An 11,500-nucleotide genomic window follows, 5' to 3' on the forward strand; every position below is an offset into this window, starting at 1 on the left:
GGCACGGCATGAATCATGGGGCATGTTGGGTGGTTTTCGTTTAAAGCAAAACCTCGGCCGTTGTGCTTGGGGGGCTGCTGCCGCCCCCCCTTCCTTTTGCACCCTGCCAAAAGCTGCTGTACTTCTTTGGTCTGGGGCGGCAGAGGAGAGGGCAACGGGAGCCAGGTTGTCTCCTGCCTGCTGCTGCATGACCTGTGCCAGGCTCAGGGGCAGCTGGGGGGAGGGCAGATGGCAGCTTGGGCCCCTGAGGAAGTAGTCCCTTCCTCTCCTCATTCCCCTGTGAGCTTCGCTGCCTCCGCAAGGCTCTTCTGCACCCTTTGCCCAGCTCCCTTCCCCATTATTGGTGGGGGGGGGCTGTGCCTTGGGCCATGTCCTTACGCCAGTCTTCTTTGCCTCTCCTTGGCATATTGAGGCTAAGAGGCGGCCTGGGAGGCCCCTGTATCCAGACCCCTCTCCCCACATGTAAATACCTTGTCTAATCGGAGTCTGCTTGTCCAAGTTCTGTTCTGTGATGTAGTTTGTTTTTCCCCGTTTGTATTAATGCTCTTAACTGTGACTTAACAGAAATGTGAAGGCCCTGTGCACACCTCCGTCCCCCCCACCCCCATTGGTTTTGCACTAATTCCTCCAGAAAAGCCACGACGTTGCATGGGTGAGCAGCAGGCCAAAGCAGGGCCAAGAGGGCTTGTCCTGAGATTCCACACAGAGGGGGCTCGTCCATTGCCAAATGCTCCGTTTCGATGGCGGGTATCACCTTAGTTTGGCATGTGCCCCCCCCCGATGCTGTGGCCTCCCACCCCCTTAAGACACAAGTCCACGCCCTCTGGCGCCCTGCCCTGGGTGCCTCGTCCGTCCCAAGGGCTGCTGCATAGGAAGACATGAGGAATGCAAAAAGGCTCTTGGCTCTGAACACTACGGATGCATCTGTGAAGTATTTTGACCCAGCAGGGAGTTTCATGCTCTTTCTCAGAGGCAACCTGTTGATGCTTTTCCATGTTTCTATATAATTAAAATACAGACCCACAAGACTCTCTGTGTTTTTGTGAGAGAGAGACCGGTTGTGATTACAGGTGGGGCACCAGGCAGAGGTCATTGGGTGGGTATACTTCCTGGTTTTAGCAGGAAGACCAAGACACGAGATGTGGTATTTGGCGGAAGTGGGGAGGGAAAGGAAGGCAAGCTGGAACCCCCTCGGGCCTTCCCTGGGCCACACTGACCATTCCCAAGAAACGCAGAGAGAGGGAGGCTCCCTCTTCTCCCCTGTAGGTGCCAATGCGCATGCACAAGCATGAGATCGCACTTCTGAGTGTACCTGCAACCAGACACGAATGTGCTTGCATACATGCTGGAGAAGGTTCTGCCTGCTTTTGGAAGATAGGAAACTGCCTTAGACTGAATGAAAAAAAAATCCTTCCAGTAGCACCTTAGAAACCAACAAAGTTTATTATTGGTATGAGCTTTCGTGTGCATGCACACTTCTTCAGAAAGCTCATACCAATAACAAACTTAGTTGGTCTCTAAGGTGCTCCAGGAAGGAATTTTTTTTATTTTGTTTCGACTACGGCAGACCAACACGGCTACCTAACTGTAACTGCGTTAGACTAAGACCACTGGTCCATCTAGCTCAGGAGTGCTGACACCGATTGGCAGCTGCTCTCCAAGCCCTGCTTGGAGACGCTGAGGAATGGACCTAAGACCACTTGCATCGAGGCAACAGGGCATCGGCCCTTCCCAGCACGCTTGCTGCCGGCACATTCATTTTGCCCCCTTACTCCGACTTTCCTGAAATTTGGGAAGGCTGGTGTCTGCTCATCGGTTTTACTCTGCCCTGTTGAAATTCTCTAGCAGGAGTCTCCACAGCCAAGGCCAGTTTCATTAATGCATCCCTCCAATTATGATGCATTTAACGACGACAGCCCCCATCTTCCCACCTCCATGTACTTGGGAGGCTTTTGGCTGGAACTGCTGGTAGGAAGGGGAAACCTCGTGAAGGGACATCTCTGTCACCCGGGGGCCCCCTCCCAAAAGGAAAAGGACGGCTCAGCTGCCACTGCTGTGGGACAGCTATGAATTCAGGGGGATTAAACTAATGGTGAGCATTTGGAGAGGGGGAGGGAAATCTGGCAATGGCTAAATGGTGGTAGTTTCCAGGCAGCCATCATGGGAGGGGAGGGGCCCTGCTTGTGATCTTCCTCAGCATCTGCTTGGAAAGCAGCAAGTTAGATTAAATGGGCTGACTTAATAGAGCTGTCCTTAATCCTCCGATGGATAGGAGAGTTCAGTGCTCTGCTGCCTCCTTAAGGAGGCGGGGGGGGGGAGGGAAATGGCCAGAAAGACTGCCCTTGGCAGACCTCGAAATCTTGAGAAAGCTGCTACTCCAAGGCCCAACGTAAATGAACCACCAAACCTTGAATGGGCTAGGACAAATCTGAGCTGGCAAGTTGGCCCGACTGTTGACTTTAAAGGTCTCCGTTTCCGCAGCAGTGAAAGCCGGCCACTTGCCAAGGAGTTAACCAAAAAGAGGACTTGAAAAACCAAGTGGGGGTTGCCTGCCAGATACTAAAGCCTCACCAGGAAGTCACCCATGCAGGGCTTCGGGGCAACTGCCAAGTGGTGAGTGGAGGCAGCTGATGCAGCACAAGAGGGAGAGAGAAAGGGGGGGAGTAGGAGGAATAGGGCAACACCAGGATTCCTGGCTCTGGGGGCAGTTGACCCTCTAGCAGGCTTTGCAGGGCACACTCAGCTGGGCCTCACTCTCACAAATCCGGCAAGGAGAGCTGCCTGCAGTCAGGCTGTTTCCTCTTCATCCCCAAGTCACACAGCAGTTTTAAGACACCGAAATATAAATTTTATTATTTCCGAGTCGTTAACACAGTCCATAAGTTACAGGAAAACTAAACCGTTAGCATTTCTCTTATGTACAAGAGGGTAACTGAAAGTATGCAGTTCGTCTACTACGTACCTGGAATGCCACAAAGTCGGAGACCACCATGAGCGGAAGCGGAAGGGGCAGGGCGCTTCCTGCCCCTCCCTGCCTCCCCTTGCAAGGAGGCAAACTGTTTGGTCTCACCCATGGTAGTGCCCAGACCTCCCTCTCCACCAGGCAAAGGCGGGCAGGGAGTTGTGGGTCTGGGAACGAGCTGCCAGGCTCCACCCAGGGCTTTGGTATTCAACAAAGCGCAGTGCCAAGCAAGCAGCCCGGGGGTGTGTGTCTCTAGTGCCATCTTGCTAGCTAACCCACCGAAACACCGCTCATGTACAGACAGGCAGAAGGGCATCTCCCCCATTCGCTCATTCCTTGTGCATTTGGGTTTAATGGTTTCTTAATTAAATCGTTCCACCTGAGTCGGTGGGAAACAGTCAGAGTCCCGCCAAGTAAGTGCCACTGTCACCAGGAAGCAGCAGCAGAGTGCGCTGCCTCCTCACATCATGTACCAGGCCACAACTCCTGCGGCGACAGCAACGCAGGCCGCCAGGACCAGCTGGACGGTGGGCAATTTCAGCAGAGCCAAGGCCACGTGGCAGGGGCAGCTGGAGATTTCGGCAGCACCTGGGGAGAAGGAGGGGGGAGAGAAGGGTGGAATCAGAGACCGGCAGGGGCGCAGGCCAGGCACCCAAAGAGAGAGGGGGAGGTGTAAGAAGGAGACCCACCTAGCTTGGTGGCGTAGTAGGGGCACTTGCGCAGGTCTCCTTTCCCATCGTGCACAGGGAGGCCCCCCTCTTGGGTTTCTTCCGCTAACAAAGCCCCGATCTTGTCCAGTTCCTCAAACACCTGCAGAGAAGGGGCAAAGAGAAGCCATGAGCCAGAGCAACCACGCCCCGGAGTCCTGGTGCATTCTAATAATAATAATAATAATAATAATAATAATAATAATAATAATTTATTATTTATACCCCACCCATCTGGCTGGGCTTCCCCAGCCTCTTTGGGCGGCTTCCACAAAATATTTAAATACTGTAATACATCAAACATTAAAAGCTTCCCTAAACAGGGCTGCCTTCAGATGCCTTCTAAAAGTCTGGTAGTTGTTTTTCTCTTTGACATCTGGTGGGAGGGCGTTCCACAGGGCGGGTGCCACTACCGAGAAGGCCCTCTGCCTGGTTGCCTCTAACTTGGCTTCTCGCAAGGAGGGAACCGCCAGAAGCCCCTTGGCGCTGGACCTCAGTGTCCGGGCAGAACGATGGAGGTGAAGGCGCATGCCAGTCAAGGGCTGGCCCTGAAGTGCCACCTGCGCCAAGCCTGGGGTTCTAGTCAAAGGAGGTCCAACAGTGGCTAGCAGCAGGCAAATCCCAGCCCAGGGCCTGGCACCAACCAAGCCAAGGCCTTGGCAGCCTCGCAGGCCGCAGTTGCCTGGGCAGTGCAGAGATTTCAGCAAGACCTGCTCATCCCTTAGTGGGACCTCTTCAGCGGGAAGACACATTTTGCCCCTGGGTCTGCCCCTTTGGGCAACGCCTTACTGGCAATGGGGAAGTGAGACTTTGTGTGTGTGTGTGCACATGCTGCTGACAGGGGGCTAGAAATTTGTTTCACAACAACTCTCAACCTCCTGCGCCAGGTGGCTGTTCAGTCGCAACCCTGGCAATGGATGCCACAGATTTGTGACCTTTGCACACAGCCCAGGAGCCAGCGCTGCTGACTGCTGCCTCGAGGACGTGGGCCAAGGAGGGCAAAAGGGAGGGGGAGGGAGGTGTCACGCAACCCGGTCCAGAGCAGAGGCCGGAGGCACCACCCTGCCCGGGAGAGAGCACCAAGGGGCCAGCCTCAAAGCCAGGCTAAGAACTACAGGGAGGGCAAAGGCTGGCTAAATGACAGGGGGATTCCCACAAGCACCCCCCACCCCAGCAGGCAGCAGGTCAGGGTTTGTAGCCCCTCCTCCAGGTGGGGTCTTCTCTGCAGCCGAAACAGCCTCCCTCGGCTCCGTACCTGCATGTTGAATTCGAAGGCCTTGTTGGCCTCTTCGACGATCCTCTCCTTGGTCCCCTTGTCCAAGTCCAGGGCGTTGAGCCGGGCTCTGTAGAACTGCTTGAACTGCTGGGGGTTGGAAATGTTGTCGAAGATGTAGAACTGGACCCCCTCGCCGGTGCTGGGCAGCTTCAGCGCCCGCTGGGCCACCTTCTTCAGCACCTGCCCCCCTGACAGGTCCCCCATGTAGCGGGTGTAGGCATGAGCCACCAGCAGCTCCGGCTCCTGCTGCCCCACATGCCGGATGCGGTCGATGTAGCGCTGGGTGGCCTCTGAGCACTGGACCTTCTCTCGCCAGCCTTCCCCGTAGAAATACTCCAGGTCCTTCATCAGGGCCTCCTTCCGGTGCAGCTCCAGGGGGAAGTAGAGAGGGGTGAAGGCCGGCTGGTCCTTGTTCCGCTCCATCTCCTCCTCCAGGGCAGAGTACGTGAAGTACAGGGCCACGGTGCCCAGCTGCAAGAGAGAAGAGGAGCCATGTGGGGAAAGGAGACAGCACGGAACCCCAGCTTCCCCTCCAGAGATCCTCACCTGGTCAGGAATTATGGGGCCTGGCATAGGTGGGGGGCACAGCTTGCCCACCTCTAGCCTACAATGCCTGACTGGCAGAAGCTCTCCTGGGTCCCAGGCAGAGAAGAGTCTTCCCAGGCGCTGCTGCCCAAACCATTTTTAAGCCGAGATGCGGAGGGCATGGAAGCAGGGGCTCTGCTAGGGCACTCGGCTGCACTCTCAGGCTGGCCTCCTTTGCCCCAGGCCATGCTACTTGGGAACCCTCCGGTGGGCACCTAACTGGCTGGGCAACATGTCAGCAACTCCTTTCAAATGAGGGGTTTGGAGCCTATTGGGTGGCTGCTTGAATTTCACTGATCTGCCCCCACGATCTGAAGAGCTCAAGGTGGACTATGAAGGGCAGCAGGTTTGAGGCAAAAGACTAGAGACTGGAACAGTCCTGGGAGCTGTGGGCTAAAATGTTGCCCCCCTGAATGGTCCCCCCGAAGGAGTTGCTTCTGGATCCAGTGCTGTTGCTGGGGGCTCACACAGCCTCAGAGTACTGCAATGTGCTCTACATGGGGCTACCTTTGAAGGTGACTCAGGAACTACAATTAATCCAGAATGCGGCACCTAGACTGGTGACTGGGAGTGGCCGTCAAGACCATGTAACACCGGTCCTGAAAGACCTACATTGGCTCCCAGTACGTTTCCGAGCACAATTCAAAGTGTTGGTGCTGACCTTGAAAGCACTACATGGCCTCGGCCTAGTATACCTGATGGAGTATCTCCACCCCCCGGACACTGAGGTCCAGCTCGGAGGGCCTTCTGGCAGTTCCCTCACTGTGAGAAGTGAGGTTACAGGGAACCAGGCAGAGGGCCTTCCTGGTAGTGGTGCCTGCCATGTGGAACTCTGTCCCATCAGATGTCAAGGAAATAAACAACTATCCGACTTTTAGAAGACATCTGAAGGCAGGCCTGTTTAGGGAAGTTTTTTAATGTCTAATGTTCTGTTGAAAGCCGCCCAGAGTGGCTGGGGAAAGCATGCCAGATGGGAGGGGTATAAATAATAAAATAATTGGTGGTGGTGGTGCGGCTTATATTCGGGCCAATACGGTATCTTTTATAAACACTGGAGGTTTTTCTTTTAAATAATCACGTGGTGTATAAGTGTTATGAAATAAAATATAAGTAAGATCTCCAGCCCCTGACTAGTGAACAGGGAAGGCTGAGCAGCTGCCACTAACCCCACTTCTGACCAGTCACAGGGGGGACTATTCAATAGAGCCAGAAGCATCTGCGCCCAGCAGCAGGGCTAAGTTCTTTGCTGGGGGAGAGAGCTCCCTACAGGCCACACAGCACATATGAATCGCATCCCCCATCTGCTAAAACGGGGTGGGGCAACCTCTGCTGTCCCCCCCAGCTGATGCTCAACTACAACTCCCATCAGCCCCTGCAAGCATGGTCAATGGCCAGGGCTGATGGGAGGTGCAGTTCAGCAACACCTGGAGGGCTAAAGGTTGCCTACCCCTGTTCTAAAGAGGGATCATAGCCAGCACACTGCAAGACGCACCTTGAAGAGCTCCCTCTTGATGCGCCCTTTCAGGAAATCCTTGACAAACTGAGTGTTTTCAGCCCGATCATGTGATTCCTTGGTCCCTTCCTTGAGCAGCTCAGACAAGTCTGTGGCGCTGTGGAGAGACAGAAGCGCCCAAGGTTAAGAGGTCTTACATGTGCAGCCCGAGATCGGAAGCAGTTGGCACATGCTTGATTCAGCCTCCCAGCACCCAAAAACAACCAGCCCAGAACTCTCAGGCCCCATGAAACCACAACAAACACTGCTGTGCCCTTTCTGCACTCCAGGGCAAGAGAAGGCATTACACTCACCCCCTCCACGCAATGTGCCGTCAGCACCCCAAGCCTCACCAACCTGTCCTCCGAGAGCCTTGTACATGCCTGGAAAACAGCCCAGGACGCCTCCAGCTGCCTGTGCCCTTGCTGTTCGCCACCTTGGCCAGTGTTATTGGCCTTACCTGGATGAGTCCTCTAATCTGGGAGACTCCCCCCAGCCCACCTGCTTCCGTTTGCTTCCGTCAATGAGCTCCATAACACCTTCAGAGAGAGCTGAGCTAGGTGCCTTTTTCCCAGAGGGGCTTCTTGGCAGCACAGATACTGAACTCTGAAAGCATTCTCTGGATATGGCAGGCTGAGGACTTTGAAGACCACCAACTAAGAATGCCTCAGGGAGCAGTGGGTTTCATTACCAAACAAACTTCCCTTCATTCAGCACCTGGCTTAGCAGGAAAGGGGTTTCACCCATCATGACAAACACCCGAGGCTGAAATACCAGCGTCCCTTCTTCAAGTTCCCAAATCTGAGGCAGCAGCAGGAACATCAATATGCAGAAAGTTAATTGTGTCGAAGCTGTATTTTTGATCACTGTATTCTGTCTACTTGTTGTTAAAGTGTGTTGCTTTTTTTTCAGTTGATAACCACTATTTTATGTAGATCTCTTAACAGATTTTATTTTATTAAGCCGCCTATAAATTTTGTTAAGATAAATCAAATAAGTCTCCTTTTGGCACATTTTCACTCCATTTTCTTGCTCCAGGCCTACTCACATTCATGCAGTTGAAATAAATAAAGAAATTTGTCCAGTAGCACTTTAGAGACCAACTAAGTTTGTTCTGGGTATAAGCTTTTGTGTGCATGCACATGAAAGCTTATACCCAGAACAAACTTAGTTGATATCTAAGGTGCTACTGGACAATTTTAAAATTTATTTATTTATTTCAACTGCATCAGACCAACACGGCTACCTACCTGAATCCAGAACCACATTCATGCAGTAATACTGCATCAAACCACAAGGACAAGATCTCCCAGCCTGCCATTGCGGCCTCTGCCAATACTTCCTTCTCCTCCTCACCTCACATTGTCATCCTCCTCCAACTCCTCATAGGAGAGATTTTCAGGCTCCTCCAGCGCCTCTGTTACATCAGACGACATTCTGCAACCAGTGGATCTTGGCTGGGCTGCAGGACACTTTGCTCAATCCTCAATTACCTGTTCAGAAAGTGCAAGAGTCTGTTACACAGCCTCAAGTCTGCAGCATCCTTAACAGTCAAATAAGATTCATGCAGCTGGAGCTGAAAACCAAGCTTTGCATATCAAAGGCTAACAACGTGGTGGTGCGAAGCATTAACCTGATCCATTTGTGACCAAGCCAACTTAGAAGTGCAGGATTTTAAGCTCACCACCCCAAATGTAAGTCCTTGTCACCAGCAACTTTCACTGTGCGGTCCAATAAACTACCCACTATTCAGTAAGAACAGCCTCCGACTAAGCTCCATGGCCAGCCTGAGAACTGAGGAGAGCAAAGAGCCCAGTTTGATGTGCAACTGCTGAGCAAGCCATTGTTTGGGCTGCAGCTGCCCCGGCAGCAGAAAGAGTAGCAAAGAAGTCCTTCAATGCCTGCCTTTCATTTCTAGGATTTGGGCTGCAGCAGCAGCAGCAGCAGCAACCACCTCTACTTGGTGAGCCATTGAAACTGCTCCAGAGGAACAAAAGGAGGGAGCAGCCAAAGCTGAATGCGAGCCAGCTCTGCCAGCCATGCAATGAAGGACATGCAGGGGACAAGACAGATGATACCTATGGCCAAGAACAACAAGATAGTCAGAAACACTGCCGGGCTTGCAGGCAGATATGGGAAAGAGAGATAGAGAGACAGACAGACAAATACAGCAAGACACAGGGAGACACGCAGAAAGAGAGAGATGGGATATGGGAACTGCATCTCCTCAAGTTAGTGGGGACAAAGTAACAGCAGGTACGGTGCCAGTGCTTTAAAAGGGATGCCACAAGCTGCCCATCAGCACCATTACACCCTGTTGAGCTGCAGCAGCCCCTGCCTTGCGCCACCTCACCCAGCCCCCTCAGTGAAATCCTGGGCTTAACTAATGCATTTCTGATTTGGTGCCTTGGTGGAAAAGTGCAAATGAACACCTCAAGAAGGATTTAAAAGAGTCAGCCCTCAACACCTAATCAGGTCTGGGCCTTGAGATTTTGCAATTCATTATAACCCTGTTTCAATTTGGCTACCCAAGCCTGGTGATGCATCAAGTACCAGCCACAGACATGCCTTCCGTCGAAATACCATCTGAGGACACTGGTTGCTCAGAAACCTGCTCCAAATCATGCACCCTGCTGCCAGTTCCTTTCCTAGACCACAGGGAACATGGAGACGTTTTGCAAATCACTGCTAGTTAGCTCTTCAGTTCCTTTCTGAGTGGCCACTGCCCAAAAGGACACCACATACCAGTCACAAAGGCACCTTATTATAAGTAAGTGATGGATAGGGGCAAAAGTTATTCCCATCCCAGAGCACAGGAACCAGCTGAGTGCTGCTACAGATGTGCACACTTCCAGGCAATCCATCAGCCAAATTACAGTTCGAGAGACAAAACTTCCTTCTCTAAAATGTCCCAGGAGGAGGCCGCACCCCAGGCACCTCCTGCCACAGGATTCCAGTCGCCACCATGCCAACTAGGCAAGGACTTGACGTCAGGAGGCTGTTGATATCAGGAAACCTCCCACTGCCTTTGCCTTCCTTTCAGGAAAACCTCTGCATCATACCACTAGAGGGCTGGCAGAACGGTCTGACCCACTAGGACTTTTCCACAGTATTAGCTGTGGTAGCTAAACTACAGGCTCCACATCCAGAGGTAAATCCCAGAACCATAGTTAAAGAACAGGAAGCTGAGAGTCGGAATAGATAAGACACCCCCCAGAATGGAGGGGTGCAAGAAGTGGGGTCCCCCAGGAAACTTGTTCATAAATCAGGTAGTTTAAATGGACCCTCTTCACAAGGGAGGGAGGGAAGAACTAAGTCCAGATATAGTTCTTGCATCCCTCCACGATGGAGTCTGTCTGCTTCTTCCAACTCTCAGCCTCCTGCTTTTTAACCAATCAATAAGTAAACGTGGGGCTTTTTAGTTGGGTGGGAGTAGTGAGTAAAGTGATGCAGGGGCAAAAACCTATTCACATTTGTGAAGAAAGTCCTTCCTTTTCTCCTAATCCAGTGAGGCTGAATAGTAGAAATTGGGGGTGGGCAGAAGCAAAATCCCCCTCCATGCAGCTAAGCGACTGGAATTAAGTGAGTGTCAGACTAGAAGGTGGTTTCCGATCCCCTCCTTGGCCACAAAGCTCATTGGGGGTGACACTGGGAGCCAAGCACCGCCTCCCTGAGCCTCCCTCGCAGGGTTGTTGTGGGAATCAGAGGAGGACCGGGGGCTCAGCAGAGACCAGGGTTCAAATCCCCCCCTCGACTCAGCCGTCACGAGCCTCACTGGGCATGACCTTGAGCCACTCGCCATCTCTCTCATCCCGACCTACCTCACAGGGTTGTTGTGCTGGGGGGAGTCTGGCTTAGTTATGTACTGTCATTGCACCCCCCCCAGGCACCTCAAGGGGGGGTGAGTGGTTCTTCTCCCTCCTCCTCTTCCTCCTCTCTGAATTCCCAACAACACCCCTGCGAGGCAGGCCAGGCCTGAGGGAGGCGCTTCCAAGATGGGGGGGGGGGTGCAAGAGAGATTAAAAGAGCCCTGATCCCCCCAAGTTCCTAGTCCTCACTAGGAACCCCCCTCCGCAACAACCTCCCTGCGAGGGAGGCACGGCGGCAGCTGGCCGGCCTGGCGCTCCTGGGGAAAGGGGCTCGGAGGCGGCCCTCTGCGCATGCCCAGGGGAAGCCCGGCCAACGGCCGCCGCGGAACCGTTACCTCAGCCGGCCGCCGCTCCTGCCGCTTCCTCCGGGTCTCCTCACGGTCTAGAGGCACTTCCGGTCAAGCGCCTCCGCCGGACGGAGCTCCGCCCCCTCGCGCTTGTCACGCGCACAAAGGGCCGCTTCATAGGCGCGGCGGGCGGCCTATCGGCGGGCGAGCAGCGCCTTTGTGACGGCGGCGGGGCCCGCCCCCTCGAGGGAGGGGCCGAGGCTGGCCCGGAAATAGGCGGGGAATAAACCCCACTGCGCCACGCCCCCTCCCCTGCTCGGCC

General features: G+C 53.7%; 1 protein-coding gene across 1 annotated transcript; it reads right to left on the reverse strand.

The window, feature by feature from the left end:
• Positions 1-2,825: 2,825 nt before the first annotated feature.
• Positions 2,826-11,381, reverse strand: HMOX2 (heme oxygenase 2). The gene is made up of 6 exons (XM_053364297.1): positions 11,227-11,381; positions 8,379-8,515; positions 7,023-7,140; positions 4,925-5,416; positions 3,652-3,772; positions 2,826-3,550 (listed from the first exon to the last, which is right to left on the reverse strand). Exons 2-6 carry the CDS (start codon positions 8,456-8,458, stop codon positions 3,423-3,425), a joined length of 939 nt encoding a protein of 312 aa, XP_053220272.1. The 5' UTR covers positions 8,459-8,515; positions 11,227-11,381; the 3' UTR covers positions 2,826-3,422.
• Positions 11,382-11,500: the final 119 nt, after the last annotated feature.

The sequence above is a fragment of the Podarcis raffonei genome, chromosome 14 (assembly GCF_027172205.1).
Source record: "Podarcis raffonei isolate rPodRaf1 chromosome 14, rPodRaf1.pri, whole genome shotgun sequence".
Taxonomy (NCBI): Eukaryota; Metazoa; Chordata; class Lepidosauria; order Squamata; family Lacertidae; genus Podarcis; species Podarcis raffonei.